Source organism: Lepus europaeus, chromosome X, assembly GCF_033115175.1.
Source record: "Lepus europaeus isolate LE1 chromosome X, mLepTim1.pri, whole genome shotgun sequence".
Taxonomy (NCBI): Eukaryota; Metazoa; Chordata; class Mammalia; order Lagomorpha; family Leporidae; genus Lepus; species Lepus europaeus.
In genome coordinates this window covers 52624329-52644641 of record NC_084850.1, presented here as the reverse complement: position 1 = coordinate 52644641, position 20313 = coordinate 52624329, and the positions used below count along the sequence as shown (strand labels likewise).

The 20313-nt window shown below is 39.9% G+C and overlaps 1 protein-coding gene across 1 annotated transcript in view; it reads left to right on the top strand.

The window, feature by feature from the left end:
* Positions 1-17503, top strand: part of TRPC5 (transient receptor potential cation channel subfamily C member 5) — a 166125-nt gene extending 148622 nt beyond the window's left edge. Inside the window, exons 7-10 of the mRNA XM_062183541.1 lie at positions 11466-11669; positions 11906-11947; positions 14817-14906; positions 16811-17503. Coding sequence (XP_062039525.1) covers positions 11466-11669; positions 11906-11947; positions 14817-14906; positions 16811-17503 — 1029 coding nt within the window. The remainder of the gene's footprint in view (positions 1-11465; positions 11670-11905; positions 11948-14816; positions 14907-16810) is intronic.
* Positions 17504-20313: the final 2810 nt, after the last annotated feature.

Below are 20313 nucleotides of genomic sequence, written 5' to 3'. Positions count from 1 at the left end.
TGACCATTGATCATTCAGGATCATGGTGTTCAATCTCCATGTGTTTGCATATGCTCTAGGGATTCCTGAGTTGCTAATTTCCAACTTCATTCCACTATGGTCTAAGAAGCTGCATGGTATGATTCTAATTCTTTTGAATTTGCTGAGACTTGCTTTATGGCCTAGTATGTGGTCAATCCTAGAGAAGGTTCCATGTACTGCTGAGAAGAACGTAAATGCTTTATGTGTAGGATGAAGAGTTCTGTAGATATCTGTTAGATCCATTTGGGCTATAGTGTCATTTAAATCTACTGTCCCCTTGTTGATCTTCTGTCCTGTTGATCTGTCTATTTCTGAGAGTGGAGTATTGAAATCCCCAAGTACTATTGTATTGGAGTCTAAGTCTCCCTTTAAGTCCCTTAACAAATATTTTGAATAAACTGGTGCCCTGTAATTAGGTGCATATACATTGATAATCGTTATATCTTCCTGTTGAATTGAATGAACCCTTAACAGTTTTTGTGGTAATGTTTATGTTTTCCGATATTTTTAAATTATTAAACATTTATTTAATGAATATAAATTTCCAAAGTACAGCTTATGGGTTACAATGGCTTCCCCTCTCCCAAAACTTCCCTCCCACCCACAACCCTCCCCTTTCCCGCTCCCTCTCCCCTTCCAATCACATCAAGATTCATTTTCAATTCTCTTTATATACAGAAGATCAGTTTAGTATATATTAGGTAAAGTTATCAACAGTTTGCCCCCATATAGCAACACAAAGTGAAAAAAATACTCTTGGAGTACTAGTTATAGCATTAAATAAGAGTGTACAGAACATTAAAGACAGAGATCCTACATGATATTTTTTTTAAAAAATTAATTTTCTATGCTATTGCCAATTTAACCCCAAGTTCTTTTTTTTTCATTTCCAATTATCTTTATATACAGAAGATCGATTCAGTATATAATTAGTAAAGATCTCATCAGTTTGTACCCACACAGAAACACAAAGTGTAAAAATACTGTTTCAGTACTATTTATAGCATCATTGCACATTAGACAACACATTAAGGACAGATCCCACATGGGATGTAAGTACACAGTGACTTCTGTTGCTGACTTAACAATTTGACACTCCTGTTCATGGCGTCAGTAATCTCCCTAGGCTCTAGTCATGAGTTGCCAGGGCTATGGAAGCCTTTAGAGTTCGCTGACTTTGATCTTATTCTGATAGGGTCATAGTCAAAGTGGAAGTTCTCTCCTCCCTTCAGAGAAAGGTACCTCCTTCTTTGATGGCCCCGTTCTTTCCACTGGGATCTCACTCACACAGATCTTTCATTTAGGTCTTCTTCTTTTTTTTCCTTTTCCATGGTATCTTGGCTTTCCATGCCTACAATACTCTCATGGACTCTTCAGCCAGATTCGAATGCCTTAAGGGCTGATTCTGAGGCCAGAGTGTTGTTTAGGACATCTGCCATTCTATGAGTCTGCTGTGTATCCCGCTTCCCATGTTGGATCCTTCTCTCCCTTTTTGATTCTATCAGTTAGTATTAGCAGACACTTGTCTTGTTTGTGTGATCCCTTTGACTCTTAGACCTATCAGTGTGATCAACTGTGAACTGAAATTGATCACTTGGACTAGTGAGATGGCATTGGTACATGCCACCTTGATGGGATTGTATTGGAATCCCCTGGCACATTTCTAACTCCACCATTTGGGGCAAGTCCAATTGAGCATGTTCCAAAATGTACATCTCCTACCTCTCTTTTTCCACTCTTAGATTTAACAGGGATCACTTTTCAGTTAAAATTTAAACACCTAAGAATAATTGTGTGTTAATTACAGAGTTCAACCACTAGTACTAGAACAACAACAACAACAACAAATACTAAAATGGATAAAGTATTACATTGTACATCTAGAGTCAGGACAAGATCTGATCAGGTCATTGTTTCTTATAGTGTCCATTTCACTTCAACAGGTTTCCCCTTTGGTGCTCAGTTGTCGCCGATCAGGGAAAACAAATGATATTTGTCTCTTTGGGACCGGCTTAATTCACTCAGCATGATATTTTCCAGATTCCTCCATCTTGTTGCAAATGACCGGGTTTCATTGTTTCTTACTGCTGTGTAGTATTCTATGGAGTACATGTCCCATAATTTCTTTATCCAGTCTACTGTTGATGGGCATTTGGGTTGGTTCCAGGTCTTAGCTATTGAGAATTGAGATGCAATAAACATTAATGTGCAGATGGCTTTTTATTTGCCCATTTAATTTCCTTTGGGTAAATTCCAAGGAGTGGTATGGCTGGGTTGTATGGTAGGGTTATGTTCAGGTTTGTGAGGAATCTCCAGACTGACTTCCATAGTGGCTTAACCAGTTTGCATTCCCACCAACAGTGGGTTAGTGTCCCTTTTTCCCCACATCCTCTCCAGTATCTATTGTTGGTAGATTTCTAAATGTGAGCCATTCTCACCGGGGTGAAGTGAAACCTCATTGTGGTTTTGATTTGCATTTCTCTGATTGCTAGTGATCTTGAACATTTTTTCATGTGTCTGTTGGCCATTTGGATTTCCTCTTTTGAAAAATGTCTATTGAGGTCCTTGGCCCATCTCTTAAGTGGGTTGTTTATTTTGTTGTTGTGGATTTTCTTGATTTCTTTGTAGATTCTGGTTATCAACCCTTTATCTGTAGTATAGTTTGCAAATATTTTTTCCCATTATGTCGGTTGTTTTTGTTGTACAAGATTGCTTTGGCTATTCGAGGTCTTCTGTGTCTCCATATGAATTTCAGCATCATTTTTTCCAGATCTGAGAAGAATGTCTTTGGTATCTTGATTGGTATTGCATTGAATGTATAAATTGCTTTTGGGAGAATGGACATTTTTTTATATTGATTCTTCCAATACATGAGCATGGAAGATTTCTCCATTTTTTGGTATCCTCTTCTAATCCTTTCTCTAAGTTTTTGTAATTTTCATCATAGAGATCTTTAACGTCCTTGATTAAGTTTATTCCAAGGTATTTGATTGTTTTTGTAGCTATTGTGAATGGGATTGATCTTAGAAGTTCTTCCTCAGCCGTGGCATTGCCTCTGTATACAAAGGCTGTTGATTTTTGTGCATTAATTTTATATCCTGCTACTGTGCAAAACTCTTCGATGAGTTCCAATAGTCTCTTAGTAGAGTTCTTTGGGTCCCCTAAATAAAGAATCATATCATCTGCAAAGAGGGATAGTTTGAGTTCTTCCTTCCCAATATGTATTCCTTTAATTTCTTTTTCTTGCCTAATAGCTCTGGCTAAGACTTCCAAAACTATATTGAATAGCAGTGGTGAGAGTGGGCATCCCTGTCTGGTACCAGATCTCAGCGGAAATGCTTCTAACTTTTCCCCATTCAATAGGATGTTGGCCGTGGGTTTTTCATATATTGCTTTGATTGTATTGAGGAATGTTCCTTCCATACCCAGTTTGCTTAGAGTTTTCATCATGAAAGGGTGTTCTATTTTATCAAATGCTTTCTCTGCGTCTATTGAGAGAATCATATGGTTTTTCTTCTGTATTATGTTGATTGTTTTGCGAATGTTGTACCATCCCTGCATACCAGGCATAAATTCCATTTGGTCTGGGTGGATGATCTTTCTGATGTGTTATTGCATTCTATTGGCCAGAATTTTATTGAGGATTTTTGCATCTATGTTCATCAGGGATATTGGTCTGTAATTCTCTTTCAATGCTGCATCTTTTTCCGGCTTAGGATTAAGGTGATGCTGGCTTCATAGAAAGAATTTGGGAGGATTCCCTCTTTTTCGATTGTTCTGAATGGTTTGAGAAGAATTGGAGTTAGTTCTTCTTTAAATGTCTGGTAGAACTCAGCAGGGAATCCATCTGGTCCTGGGCTTTTCTTTGTTGGGAGGGCCTTTATTACTGTTTCATTTTCTGTCTCATTTATGAGTCTGTTTAGGTTTTCTATGTCTTCCTGGCTCAATTTAGGTAGGTTGTATGTGTCCAAGAATCTGTCCATTTCTGATAGATTTCCCTGTTTGCTGGCATACAAGTCCTTGTAGTAATTTCTGATGATTCTTTTTATTTCTGTGGTGTCTGTTGTTACGTTTCCATTTTCATCTCTGATCCTATTGATTTGGGGTCTTTTCTCTTCTTTTTTTAGTTAGTTGGGCCAATGGGGTGTCAATTTTGTTTATTTTTTCAAAAAACCAGCTCCTTGTTTGGCTCATTTTTTGTAATGTTTTCTTGGATTCAATCCTGTTGAATTCTTCTTTGATTTTAATTATTTCTCTTCTCCTACTGGGTTTGGGTTTGGTTTGCTGCAGATTTTCTAGATCCTTGAGATGACTTGAAAGCTCATCTATTTGGTGCCTTTCCAATTTCTTGATGTAGGCACCTATTGATATAAACTTTCCTCTTAACACTGCTTTTGTTGTATCCCATAGGTTTTGGTATGATGTGCTTTTATCCTCATTTACTTCAAGAAAATTTTTGATTTCTCTTTTGATTTCTTCTATGACCCATTGTTCATTCAGGAGCATGTTGTTCAATCTCCATGTGTTTGCATGTGCTCCAGGGATTCCCGAGTTGCTAATTTCCAATTTCATTCCTTTGTGGTCTGAGAAGCTGCATGGTATGATTCTAATTCTTTTGAATTTGCTGAGACTTGCTTTATGGCCTAGTATGTGGTCAATCCTAGAGAAGGTTCCACGTACTGCTGAGAAGAACGTAAATGCTTTATGTGTAGGATGAAGAGTTCTGTAGATATCTGTTAGATCCATTTGGGCTATAGTGTCGTTTAAATCTACTGTCTCCTTGTTGATCTTCTGTCCTGTTGATCTGTCTATTTCTGAGAGTGGAGTATTGAAGTCCCCAAGAACTATTGTATTGGAGTCTAAGTCTCCCTTTAAGTCCCTTAACAAGTCTTTTAAATAAACTGGTGCCCTGTAATTAGGTGCATATACATTGATAATCGTTATATCTTCCAGTTGAATTGATCCCTTAATCATTATATAGTGCCCCTCTTTGACTCACTCAACAGTTTTTGTGTTGAAGTTTATGCTGTCTGACATTAAGATGGTTACGCCCACTCTTTTTTCATTTCTGTTGGCATGGTATATCTTTTTCCTGCCTTTCATTTTCAGTCTGTATGCATCATTGTTGGAAAGATGTGTTTCTTGTAAGCAGCAAATAGATGGGTTTTGTTCCTTAACCCATTCAGCCAATCAGTGTCTTTTAACTGGACAGTTCAGGCCATTAACATTCAATGTGACTATTGATAAGTAGTAACTTTGCCTTGCCATTTGCGAAATATATTTCTAATATATGCTTTGAACTCCCTGTGATCTTTTGCTGTGAGGTTTCCTTCCTTTACCTTCTTTCATATTGATGACCGTGTTTCTGTGTGTAACACATCTTTAAGCATGTTTTGCAGGGCTGGGTGAGTGGCAACAAATTCTTTCAATTTCTGTTTGCTATGAAAGGTCTTTTTATTTCACCTTCATTCACAAATGAGAGCTTTGCAGGATATAATATTCTGGGCTGGCAGTTTTTCTCTCTTAGTACCTGGGCTATATCTCACCATTCCCTCCTAGCTTGTAGGGTTTCTGATGAGAAGTCTGCTGTGAGTCTAATTGGAGATCCTCTGAGAGTAATCTGACGTTTCTCTCTTGCACATTTTAGGATCTTTTATTTATGTTTCACTTTGTTGAGTTTGATTACAACATGTAGTGATGAGGATAACTTTTGGTCATGTTTGCTAGGGGTTCTATGAGCTTCCTGTACTAGGATGTCTCTGTCCTTCTCCAAACCCAGGAAGTTCTCTGCAAGTATCTCACTAAAAAGGCCTTCTAATCCTTTCTCCCTCTCCATGCCTTCAGGAACTCCTAGAACCCAAATGTTGGTTTTTTTAATAGTATCCTGTAGATTCCCAACAATATTTTTTAGATTTCTGATTTCCTAATCTTTTCTTTGGTTTGTCTGTTTCCTTTCTGTTCTCTGTCTTCTAAGTCCGATATTCTCTCTTCCGCTTCACCCATTCTGTTTTTAAGTCTCTCTAATGTGTTTGTCATTTGATCTATTGAGTTCTTCATTTCATTATGATTTCTCGTCACTACCCCACTTTCCTGTTCTACTAGTTTCTGCGTTTCATTTTGATTCCTCCTTAAGATTTCATTTTCATGAGATTTTTCTATCCTGTCCAGTAAGGATTTCTGTAGTTCAAGAATTTGTTTTTGAGAACTTCTTAATGTTCTTATCAACTTTTTGAGATGTGCTTCTTGCATTTCCTCTCTCTTCATCTTCATAATCTTGGCTTGGGGTGTCTTGTTCATTTGGGGGCATCATAGTGTCTTCCTTGCTCTTGTGACCTCCCTTTCTGCGTTTGTTGTTTGGCATATTGGAGATATTCTTTGGTTTCTTTGCTATGGTATTTTTTCTCTTTATACTATGACTCTAGATTAAGTGGGCTGTCTGCTTTGATGGATCCTTAGAGACTGTGATGGGTGTGGCCAGAGAGCTCTGTTTGATTCTTCAGGTTTAAGGGTGTGTCAAATGTGACTCACCCAGATTGTTCTCTCCCTAGCTCGCACTCTCTTTTTTTTTTTTCTTTGCCTCAGTTGGGAAGTAATTCTGCACAGCTGAGTGGAATTGAGGGTAGTTGAAATCTGGCCTTTGTGGGTATTTGTTTGATCTACCCCTGGGACCAAAGAGTTTATACAGCCCTCAGCATATTCTCAAATTTCTCCACAGTCTTTCACCGGGTTACCAATGTTACCAAGTCTGTGTACTTGGTGAGTTCTCTCGCCCCGCCCCCTCAGCTTCTCATAGTCGCAGATCATTAGCTCCACCTACTTTCACTAGATTCTAACCTCCTGTTATTTCTCCCTACCAGAGTCAAGTTTTTCTGCTTGGCTACTCGCGGTTGCCACTTTACATATGTAAAATCGCGCCTGCTCTTTTTCTTGCCCGGCTTTGTAAGGTTAGTGGAGCGAGAGGCTAGTGTTCATGCTGGTTCCCCTTATTTATTCATTTTTTTTTCTCTCCTCCAGTCAGCCTGGTGAACTTTCCCCAGTGGGGCCTCAGGCCTTGTTCTGCCTTTCCCTGCCAATGTCTCGGGTTTCTGAGGTTTTTGTCTTACCTCCCCTTCCAGTGCTGGCGCGAAGATTCTGTTGCTCGGCTCCCGCGGCTGGGCTTCCACATGGTGGGCGACCTTGCTCTCCCCATAGGTCCTCTGTGTCATATCCACTAGATCCGGGAGAGTTTCCTCTGCAGTTTTTTTCTTGATTCTTTTCCTGAGGCTACAGTAACTCCACTTTTATTAAACTATCTTTTCCCGGACTATTGGTGTGCGCCCTCACTATCTGCCATCTTGGCTCCGCCCCCCTCAACTCTTACATACAATTTTAATAGATCCTTTGATTCCATTAACTTCATAGAATCAGACATAAAAATCTTACTCTACAGAATGTCACTCTTGCACTCAATCTTCAAATTATTTAATATGGTAGCTAAGCATTGCTTCCTTGGAGAGCAAAATGAAAGCCTTTGTGGGACATCTGAAAGGCTAAAGGGGCAAATTCTAGGATTTGGTGACAGAGTGGATATTCACCCAGAAACCACTCTGAGCACACATTGTAAGACCTAGATAGCCCTTTCAAAATCTCATGAAATGATAAAGAAAGAGATTTACATTTTTGTCCTTATACTGTAAGCTTTTGATAGAGGGGTCTATATTGTTTCTATCTCTCAGAACTCCTTTTTTGCCAGAGTATTTGTAACAATTGTTCCAGATAAAAACAGTGATCTGTGCAGACAAATTCTGTTTCCTTTGGAAATTAGACAACCAAACTGTAATTGAATTAGGTTGTATTCCTTTTTAAAAATTTATTTATTTGTAAATCAGAGTTACAGAGAGGTAGAGGCAGAGAGAGAGAGAGGTCTTCCATCTGCTGGTTCACTCCCTACATGGCCACAATGTCCGGATCTATGCTGTTTCAAAGTCAGGAGCCAGGAGCTTCTTTCTGGTCTCCCATGTGGGTTCAAGGGCCCAATGACTTGGGCCATCTTCTGCTTTCCCAGCCCACAGCAGAGAGCTGGATCAGAAGTGCAGCAACCGGGACTTGAACTGGCACCCATGTGGGATGACAGCACTACAGGTGGTGGTTTTACCAGCTATGCTACAGTGCCAGCCCCAAGAAATCTTTGACCAAATTTGGTAGCCAATTACAATACAGTTTCAGCCTCCAAAAGATGATCCCTGTTCTTTCACACATATCTGTACTAGTTTTCAACTGCTGTTCTAACAAACTACCACAAACTTATTGGTATGAAATAATGCAAACCTATCAGGGGCCAGAACCGTGGCTCACTTGGTTAATCCTCCTGCTGTGGTGCCGGCATCCCATATGGATGCTGGGTTCTAATCCCAGTTGCTCCTCTTCTAGTCCAGCTCTCTGCTGTGGTCCAGGAGGGCAGTGGAGGATGGCCTAAGTGCTTGGGCTCCTGCACCCGCATGGGAGACCAAGAAAAAGCACCTGGCTCCTGGCTTTAGTTCAGAGCAGCACCGGCTGTGGTGGCCATTTGGGGAGTGAACCAATGGAAGGAAGACTTTTATCTCTGTCTCTCTCACTGTCTATAACTCTACCTGTCAAATAAAAAAATAATGCAAACCTATATGTGACAGTCTTGGTATCAGAAATCTGAAATGAGTTTCACTGAACTGAAATTTAAGGGTCAGTTGACATTTCTGTGGACTGTAGCAGAAAATTCATATTCTTACCTTTTTAAGCCCCTACAGGTTGCCTGTGTCCCTTGGCTGGTGGCCTTTAGTTGTGTGAACTTCTTCCATCCTCAAAGCCAGAAATGGCTGGTTGAGTTTTATCCCATTGTGTCACTCTGAAGTTGACTCCTCTGCCCCCTTCTTTCACTCAGAAACAGCCTTGTGATTGCATTGGGCCAACCCAGATAATCTAAAATGACCTCTTCATCTCAAAGTCACCTGATTAGCAGCCTTAGTTCCCTGTATAACTGATGATTCTTTTCCATGTACTATATCATTCAGAGTTTCCAGGGATTAGGACTAGGACATCTTTAGGGGTCATTATTCTGCTTCTCACATGAACTATCCTATATGGAATTCTTTTAAAAGTTGATGGGTAGGCTGGCACTGCGGCTCACTTGGCTAATCCTCTGCCTGTGGCGCTGGCACTCTGGGTTCTAGTCCCAGTTGGGGTGCCGGTTCTGTTCCGGTTGCTCCTCTTCCAGTCCAGCTCTCTGCTGTGGCCCGGGAAGGCAGTGGAGGCTGGCCCATGTCCTTGGGCCCTGCACCCGCATGGGAGACCAGGAGAAGCACCTGGCTCCTGGCTTTGGATCGGCACGGCACACTGGCCATAGTGGCCATTTGGGGGGTGAACCAGCAGAGAGAAGACCTTTCTCTCTGTCTCTCTCTCTCACTGTCTAACTCTGCCTGTCAAGAAAAACGTTGATGGGTAGGGGCCGGCACTGTAGCATAGTGGGTAAACTTACCACCTGTGGTACTGGCATCCCATATAGGCGCCAGTTCATGTCCTAGTTGCTCCACTTCTGATCCACTTCCCTGCTAATGGTCTGGGAAAAGCAACAGCAGATGTCCCAAGTATTTGGGACCCTGCCACACACAAGGGAGACCCAGATAAAGCTCCTGGCTCCTGGCTCCTGGCTTTGGCCTAACCCATCACTGGCTGTGTGGCCATCTGGAGAGCAACCCAGCAGATGGGAGATCCAACTCTCTGTGTGTCTCCCCCCGCCAAACTCTTTCAAAAAAATTAAATAAATCTTTACTTAAAAAGCTGATGGGCATAAATCATAAGTTATGTGGCCTCTAAACAAAGCTTGCACCACCTTATGCAAATTTTGGGGGCTCAAGGACGTTATTTCTTTAAGATTTATTTTTTAAATATAAAGGTTCAGTTAGAAAGAGATAGAGAGAGAAAGAGCAATCTTCCATCCAAGTGTTCATTCTCCCAGTGGCTGCAATTTCAGGGTCTGGACCAGGCCAAAGCTAGGAGGCTGGAACTCCATTTGGCAGGCACTTAAGCACTCAGGATATCTTATGCTGTTTTCCCATGTGCATTAGCAGTAAACTAGATCAGGATGGAGCAGCCAGGACTAGAATCAGTGTTCATATGGTATCCCAGTGTCACAGGCAGCAGCTTAACTAACCACACCACAATGGCAGCCCCCCTATTTTTTTAATATTTGAAAGTGAGTTGCCAATATTATAACACTTTACTCCAAATACTTCAGAATATAAGAAATTTAACACTGGAGCTGGTTTTATGGTGCAGCACGTTAAGCCACGACTTCCAATGCTAGCATTCCTACATCAGAGTGCTGTTTCAAGTTCTGGTTGCTCCATCCTGATTGAGATTCCTGATAATGTACCTGGGAAAGCAGCAGCAGATAGCTCAAGTACTTGAAGTCCCCTGCCACCCATGCGGGAGACCAGAATAGAGTTCCAGGCTCCTAGCTTTGGCCTAGCACAGACCTAACTGTTGTGGACTGTGGACATTTGGGGAGTGAGCCAGTGGATGGAAGATTCTCTCTCTCTCTCTACCTCTCCTCTGCCTCTCTGTAACTCTGCCTTTCAAATAAATAAATCTTTGAAAAAAAAAGAGCATGACTCTGGCATGGGCTTAGCTGAGGACCTCATGGCGGATAGCATCCTGAAGAGGAATGTACATGAGAGGGAGAGAAAACATGGCCAGACAGGAAGCCAGAGTGGGGGTTGGCTTGCAAGAACTACATCAATTTCTTCTGAGAACAGTGCCCTTGGTTACCTAAGAACTTCTCATTAGGCCTCACCTCTTAAAGGTCTCAGCACCTTAACACCACAACCTGAGGGTCAAACCTCCAACACATAAACCCTTGGGGAATAAACCACATCTAAACCATAGTGCCACTCCAGTTCCACTCCTTAAAAATACTACTATGATAAGTTTAGTATATACCTGTCTAGAACCTGCAAGCATGAGATATAAAGTGTTTACAGTTACAGAAGTGGGTTCATGTATACAGCATATGCTCTGCTTTATATTGCTTTTTTTTACCTAGAGGTCTTAGATGCAAATAGACATATCTAGACACATATATGTACTTATAAAAGCTTCTTTGCTTTTAATTATTATATTGTATGCCATTTTTAGATATGATATTATATATTTAACTAGTCTCCCACTATTGGATATTTAGGTTGTGTTAGTTGTTTTTCTATTACTAGCTGCGCTACAGTGAACAGTCTATGCATATATCTTTTTGCAAGTATATTGATAAGGTATATACCTTATTAAAAGTGGGATTACAGGATCATAAGTTATGTGTAACTTGAGGATATAGCTACTGACAGAGTGCCCTCTACAGAAGCAAAAAGAAAGGTTAGAATGAGGCATAACTGAATTTTGCAGTTTCCCATTCCAAATCTTTAAACTTCTGTCTTCCATAGGATCATGCTGATATTGAGTGGAAATTTGCAAGGACAAAGCTCTGGATGAGTTACTTTGATGAAGGTGGTACCTTGCCACCTCCTTTCAACATCATCCCCAGCCCCAAGTCATTTCTATACCTTGGCAACTGGTTCAACAACACCTTCTGCCCCAAAAGAGACCCTGATGGTAGACGGAGAAGGCACAACTTGAGAAGTTTCACAGTAAGCGTTTTTCAAATTGTTTCCTTCTAGACAAATTTGTTTCTTCCCTTCCTTCCTTTGTGACACTCCATATCTTAAATGTCATAAAATCACTCCAGTCTACACATGCTTTGGGGGTTTGTCAAGCAGGAGCTCCTGTGTTATTTTCTAATCTTAATGTTTAGAAATATATCCGTATGGGTGGGTAGGGTGGGGCTGATTGCTGATGTAACCTGTCTTCCCATTTTCAATTACAGGAACGCCATGCTGACAGTCTGATACAAAATCAGCATTATCAGGTAAAACTTCCTAACTGGAACTAAAGACAATGGTTTTTGGCCAGTTTGGTGAAGTAGAAACAAATTCCACGCTGGCTTTCTGGATATGTTCCATTTGACTGGAGTAGGAGGCTTGGAGAGACTATTATTTCACCAAAGGCTGAAGTATCACTTTACAGTGGATTCACCTGGTTTATCATCCTGTTCATTGTCCTTTAACAATGCCTCAGTGTATTCAACAGCATCCATGACTTAGAAAGTTTTTTTTTAAATTTTATTTGAGAGGTAGAGGAACAGAAAGAGACACGGTAGAGAGAGAGATGGATATGGAGTGCAGGGAGAGATTGCATCCATTGGTTCACACCCCAAATGCCTGCAAAGCCAGGGCTGGGCCAAAGTCAGGAGACAGGAACACAAGTCAGGTCTCCCACTTGGGTGGCAGGAACCCACAACTGCCTCCCAAGGTCTGCACTGGAAGAAATTGGAATCAGGAACCAGAGCCAGGAATCAAACCCAGGTACTCCAATATCAGATGTGGGTGTCTTAACTATAAAGCCAAAACCCTACTCCAAACCTATATTTTTGATATTAAGTAAAATAGAATGTTATTGGTCACTCAGTTAACAAATACTTTAATACCTACTGTTCATCAGACGTTAAGCTGGGTACAACAGAAATCACTGTGAACAAGACCCAGTCTTTCTGTTATTCTTTTATTATTTAGCAGGAATAAGAAGATATTAAACAAATCATTATAGCTATTAAAATTAGGTGATACAAGGGTAAAATCTACTATGAAGAAAAAGTGTGGCCAGCGCCATGGCTCACTAAGCTAATCCTCAGCCTGCGGCGCTGGCACCCCGGGTTCTAGTCCCGGTCGGGGCACCGGATTCTGTCCCGGTTGCTCCTCTTCCATTCCAGCTCTCTGCTATGGCCTGGGAAGGCAATGGAGGATGGCCCAAGTGCTTGGGCCCTGCACCTGCATGGGAAACCAGGAGGAAGCACCTGGCTCCTGGCTTCGGATCGGCGCAGCGTGCTGGCCATAGCGGCCATTTGGAGGGTGAACCAATGGAAAAGGAAGGCCTTTCTCTCTCTCTCTCTGTCCCTCTCTAACTCTGTCAAAAAAAAGAAAAAAAAAAGAAAAAGTGCATGGAGTAATGATACTATACATCAGGAATACATAACAAAAGGAAAGTAACATCAATGAATTAAAAGCTTATCTGAATGTTAGGAACACAAATCTTCTTAAATTACAACATAACTTTAATTACAGAATTAAATAAACATTTTGGCATGCTAAAAATGTAATAAACCAAGGGAACATTTGGATACTCTTCCCACCAGACAGAAAACAACCAAGCACCCAAATACCAGAAACATCTTTTGAGAGTGATCCTTGCAAATCCCAAGTAAGAGACAATCATCTCTCACCTTTCTGATTAAAAGAAGCCCAAAGTAGAAAAAAGCAGGCTTGAAGTAAATTCATCCTTATTCTACAGGTCGCTTCTCCTAACTCTCTCTTAGGACATAATTAAGAGAAACAGAAAATACAGTATTTGGTAGAAACTCTTCTCTCACTATTCCTGCCTCCAAGCACTATTATTTTCATAGTAATGAGTCTTTAAAAAATTCACTGTCTTCATTTTCTGCTTCAAAGTCCTTATAAAAATTGTTTCAAGGACATTTCAGTTACTTTTTTAAAAAAGATTTATTTGTGTATTTATTTGAAAGGCAGACACACACACACACACACACAGAGAGAGAGAGAGAGAGAGGATCTTCAATCCTCTGGTTCACTCCCCAAATGCTCCCAACATCCAGATCTGGGCCAGGCCAAGCTGGGAGCCAGGAGCTCTATCCTAGTCTCCCACATGTGTGTCAGGTGACAAGTACTTGAATCATCTTCCACTGCTCTCCCAGGTGCATTAGCAAGGAGCTGGGTCAGAAGCAGAGCATCTGGGACTTGAACTGGTGCTCTGACATGGGATGCCAGTTTTGTAAACACTGGCTTAACCCACTGCACCACAACATCTGCCTCTCAGTGACTTCTTTAAGATCAGAGTAACAGAGGTAATATATACAGCATTAGCTATTGTTACCATAGGCCTTGAAATCAGATTGAAATGAAAGTGGATTCCAATTTTTGCATTTACTAATAGTGTGACTTTGGACACACCTGTTAACCTCACTGAGTCTCAGATTCCTCATCTGTTAAAGGGGAATTATGATAAAACTTCTTACAGGGTCTTGGAAATTGAGTGATGAGTGTGTGTGTGTGTGTGTGTGTGGTGTTGGGTATTGCTCAGCACAGTGCCTAACCTAGTGCAGTAAGTGACAGCTATCAACATCATCATCATCACTAATACAAATCAGAGACCATATGTGTGTTATTGCCCTGAGGCCAAATCAAGAGACAATTCCTGTAAAGAAGTATAGATTGATTCTGAAAAAAAATACTCTGAGTATATTATTAGTGCATATTGAAATTAGCAGACTTAGAGACTCTGAACTTTCTAAAAGGAGGAAAAACTCATTTTCCTGGGAGTGTTACAGTTTAATCCAGCATGAAAGGAACAGATAATATGATCATTCAAGCATTATTTCATTGTTATTATAAGTATGAATGCATATTTCCTTTATACTTGGGTAGAAATTTTGCCCTTAGTGTGAATTGGCTTTTACTGGCTCACTCTACTCCCACATTCAGAGACATAATTTGTTTAGTCAATGGACTTAATCCATTTTGGGGGCAGAAAAAGGCTGGATCCTGTAAGGATTTTCCGTTGCAAAGATGATCTAAGCATGTTTTATTTCCTGTGTACATTGCTCATTTCACTAAGAGTCTAAGAAGGAAACTGAATGCTTCTTCCTTTTTTTTTTTAAATTCCAGGAAGTTATCAGGAATTTAGTTAAAAGATATGTGGCTGCTATGATAAGAAATTCCAAAACAAATGAAGGACTAACAGAAGAAAATTTCAAGGTAATTTAATCACTAAGTGGTCTCTCATTTTTTATTTCTTAATCATCATTTAATCTTCAGTGTTTGGGGTTACTTGTGATAAAATTTTGCCTGCTGATAACACAGCTATACCCGCATACAATCAGTTCTAATACTTATTTTCTTTTTTGAAATTGCTTGTCACCCAGTAGATGGAGAAATTTTACCAATGTTTATCAAATCACAATCAGTTTTATGAATAAAATAAGTGTGCTCCATGCAGTCTTCTAATATTCTGGGTGTTTTTCAGCGGTAGGGAACATCCAGCCCAAAGGCCACATAAGGCCCACAAAACCATTTGGCGCGGCCCTGCCGGGGCAACAGCACTCAAAATTCAATACATGTATAGCAGGCTAATTTTTAAGTTGATCATTTTGTATGGCCCACGAATGATGTTATAAATACCCACATGGCCCTTGGCAGAAAAAAGTTTCCCCACCCCTGCAAATGATGTGGCAAGGATGTATGGTGAGAGGCAAGACAGAAAATGTAAGATTTTTGGAGATTTAAAGTACTTCTTTACCTAAAAGATGTAAGACCAAAAAAAATCTGTTCTTGGATATAAGGTCTTAAGAAACACTACCACTAAACAATACAATTCTGCTACTCTTGGCATATGCCTAAAACAGTGGGTCTCATTGGGGCAATTTTGGTTCCCAGGCCAGGTAGGAATGTCAGGAGACATCTTTGGTCACTACATTAGTATCTAATGAATAAAGGCAAGGTTGCCACTAAACCTCTGCTAATGAAGAGGACAGCTTCCTATATCCAGCCCAACGTGTCAATAGTGCAGAGGTTGAGATACCCTTTCCTAGAACACATTTCTTTTCTAAGGTATATAGGAAGGCCATTATCGTAATCCACAGACATAATTCACCTATGGAGAGCCTGAACTTGGCACCTATGAAGTGCCAAGAACTCTGCTAAGTGCTAGCATACAGTAGTAAGATCTAAACAGTCTCTAGTATCGTGGAGTGACAAGCAGTAATGCAGAGTGATAAATGATTGAGTATTCTGACAGGATAAATATAGGCACTACGAAAACAGAGAGAAGGAACACAACTTGGACTTGGAGGGCCAGAACAGACTTTCCAGCAGAACTGGTGTTTAAGCTGAGGCTCAGAGGAGCCAGATGAAGAAAGAGTTGGTGAGAAGGGTGTTCTAGACAGAGAGGACAGCACAAAGGCCCAGAAGCAAGGGAGAATATGCCCATATGGGTGGACAGTAGACAGCCCGAGAAATAGGGGAAAAAGAGAGATGAAATTAGAAAGAATCAATAGGTACTAGACCTTAAAAAAAAAAAAAACCTTTGATCCATGACATGATGCTTAATTTGTCCTAAATTACTAGTTTTAAGCAAGGGAATGACATGATCAGATTAAGCTTTAAAAAAGGCTTTCAAAGGAACAGCCTAGCATCTAAGTAGCCAGTAAGATAGAAGAGAGTTCATAGAGACTTAAAGGAACAGTTCTGTCCCCAGAGAGCACTCATCTCTGACATTCCACTGCTCTGGTTTCATTCCTTAGAGTCCTGAAAGCTTTTTCTTCAGTAGTCCTTTTATAAGCAGATACCTGTGAAAGCCAGTGCCCTAATCTAATACTTTCATTGTCAGTTAACACTTTAGCAGGAATTATTCTGTTGATGTGCCCTGCTGAGGTGGTTCTGAAATCAACTTTACCCACTGCACAATTTTTCCAGTGGCCAACCCTGCCTGCAGAATTATTAACATTTTTTTCTTGCGCTTGGATAATGGGAGACTTTTCTGATAGTTTGCAGACTTTGTGATTTGCTACTAGGAAAACCCTGCTATGTTCCAAAGGGGAATGTGCCCACTTTGAATTAAAAACCAAGCTTCTTGACATAATGTGCCTCCTCTCTTTCCCCAGGAACTAAAGCAGGACATCTCCAGCTTTCGATACGAAGTGCTTGACCTCTTAGGAAATAGAAAACAGCCAAGGAGAAGCCTTTCCACTAGCAGCACTGAACTCTCTCAGAGGGATGATACCAATGATGGCAGTGGTGGGGCTCGGGCCAAATCCAAGAGTGTTTCTTTCAATTTAGGCTGTAAGAAAAAGGCATGCCATGGGCCACCTCTCATCAGAACCATGCCAAGAGCCAGTGGTGCCCAAGGAAAGTCAAAACCCGAGTCATCAAGCAAACGCTCCTTCATGGGCCCTTCTCTCAAGAAATTGGGTCTCCTATTCTCCAAGTTTAATGGTCATATGTCTGAACCCAGTTCAGAACCAATGTACACCATTTCTGATGGAATCGTTCAGCAGCACTATATGTGGCAGGACATCAGATATTCTCAGATGGAGAAAGGGAAAGCAGAGGCCTGTTCTCAAAGTGAAATTAACCTCAGTGAGGTAGAATTAGGGGAAGTCCGGGGCGCTGCTCAGAGCAGTGAATGCCCTTTAACCTGTTCCAGCTCTCTTCACTGTGCATCCAGCATCTGCTCCTCAAATTCTAAACTCTTAGACTCCTCAGAGGATGTATTTGAAACTTGGGGAGAGGCTTGTGACTTGCTCATGCACAAATGGGGTGATGGACAGGAAGAACAAGTTACAACTCGGCTCTAAGTCAAGCCCCTATCTCCTGTTCTGGAACTCAACAGAAAATTTATAATATCCTTGCTCTCAGAAGTGACATAGAATATGATTCTCTCACTGCCCCCGCTAGGAAGGAGTGAAACTCCTATTATTTTCACTGTCTTTTATAGCCACATCTTCCATATTTTGTTCTTGTTTTATTATTATCACTATTATTTGCCTTTTTATACCTATAAACACTACGTCCATCTCACAACCAACTGAAGGGGTGTTGCCCCTAATCAGCAGAGGTGCAGTTGGGTGCTTAACCCTTTTGCTTTGCTTTTCTTACCTTTGCTTCCTTGAAGCTCCAGGTGCCACTGTGCTATTGTTGCTGCCACAGATTCCTGACCTTCCTCAGGATCTCACACCATGTCCCCACAGGGTGGAGGGATGTGGCCAGCAGTCCCCACCAGCTATCAGATAAGGCAAACCAACCTGCCTATCTTTGTTGCCCTTCAGTGCTACACGCTGCCCATGCTGGTTCAATGAACAGCATAAGAGGGAGGCCGAACAGACTCCAAAGAATTGTCAGCTCGTGGTTTCTAGGTATAACTGGCCTTTTGTTTTGTTTTGAAACACTACAACTTCTTATTGTGGGGGCTGTTGAGTTTTGTTTCTTAAAGATGTGTCAGTTTCGTAATGTGTGCCAATGAGATATTTATCCCATAGTATATGTCATATCTAATAAGTTAGGTGAATTCCTTTCCTGTGTTTGTTTCAGTTAACTTATTACATTTTGATATTTGATACTATCAAAATTAGTATTTAGGATGTGTATTGTTTTTTAAAAACTTCTACTACACTCTAACCAATAGACACTACATCTTATACACTGAAAAGAAAAAAAATCATTAGCTGGTATATTTATAGGGTCCTATCTACTGTTTATAGTTTTAATCATCATTGCTATCAAAGAATTTCTAAGATAAAAGTCTGGATTTGAAACATTTTCTATTAGAAAAATGACATTTTGCTGAGGTGTTAGAATCTCAAAAAATGAGCATCTTCACTTTAATTGCTTTGAGAAAGAACTCAATTTTAGGTCTAGATAACCTAATTCAGGTTGTAATTTTAATATTCATTGGGAACAATGAAATTGCATGTATAAATTTACGTTAGATATATAAAATAACAACCCTAGTGAACTCATGAAACGGTACACATGATCCAAGTTCTGCTGTTATGAAGCAATATACATCCAAAATTTACTTTCCACATCTTAAGAGTGCCTCATCAGATTACAAAGGTTCAAGTTTAAAAGTGAAGTCCATAATGATAACCACCATAAGATAACATGCTATAAACAGGAGTGGTTTTCACCAGCATTAGCACAAAGGTTTTTCCAATTTAGTCTCTAATAAATGACCTGAAACAGTCCTAATAGGTCTGAATTCTGGAGATTAAATTCAGTATGTGTCCCCAGAAAACAAAGAGTTAGGTGTCACCTTATTCTTTTAAATGTCAACACCAGTAGGAGTTCATCTAACTTACCCAATTGTCAAAATAACTTTGAATAATAAAACATTGGCTACAGTACTAATTTGTACTGATGTTGCCAAAAACCAATATATATAGCTCTAGTTCATGAAAAGAAAAACCACATGTCTTTCTCACAAATGTATATAATTTCTCATACAACTGTTCTAGCAATTAATTTACCAATTTGTCAGAGAACAGGGCAGTCACACAAGGAGCCATGCTCCAAAACATAGTCTTCTCTCAGCTATGTTCTCAAGAAAGAATATGCATAAATCACAGTAGTCAATCCCTGCTGCTAAAAGAAACTAGTGTCATATTTCATGGGAGTACATTGTTTTTCAGATCTTTTCAGGGTGTTTTCTGCATGAATTGAGCTTATGACTTCATTAGCAATGTTGAGGCCTCATTTAGAATGGTGGTTAAAGTCAAACTTTCTCCTAATTTTTATGCTGGTGACATCAACATTTTTATTAGCTAACTCAGTAGAAAGTATGAAGGGAATGAGATTTATGTTCACCTTTGATAGCTACTATCAAAAATGTATCTCAAGTCAAAATGGTTACATCCTCTGACCCTAGAGAAGGTATAAGAAAACCTGAGTAGATTTATAGAGGTAAAAAAGTTAGAGCTAAAAGAGAACCTTAGATAAGACTGATTCTATTCCAACTTGGTATTTTACAAATAAAAGAATAGCAATAGGAATAAAGGAGGCCCAAAGAAGAACAACAACTTGCTCAACATCACAGACCCCAATAACTCAAATCTAGATCACAGAAATAGACATTATTAAGCATATATGTTATATACAGGAGATGTGCAAATGGCTACTACAAATACCCTTTTTTCGTTTGCTCAAAATGTTATGAACAAAATTTCAGACTGACATATTTAAATGTAAAGTTAAAAATGTACTGTGAAGTCAAATATACTTATATAAAACATTTACTAGTCTAAAATATCTATACCATGGTTCACCTCCATTACAGTTGGCTTTCTTATTACTTCTAGATACCTTAGATGAATTTGCTTGATCCCATAATGACATTCACATCTCTATGATAGTAAGGGTAAAAAATATTACAATGTCTGGATTCTATGACAAAGTGATCATTGTTGAAGTTATGCCTTCCACTTCTAGCTTTAAGGCTAATGCAGTACAAAGAGGAAAAGTTCTAAATTCAAAATCATTTTTGGAAGAGGCCAACATTTACAAATATAAATGATCCAAGTTTTATTTCAATCTACTTCCATGGGAATATTTTTTTAAATGTCCAATTCTGACTCCTATAATTTTTCATTATCAGTTTTCATTCCATCGT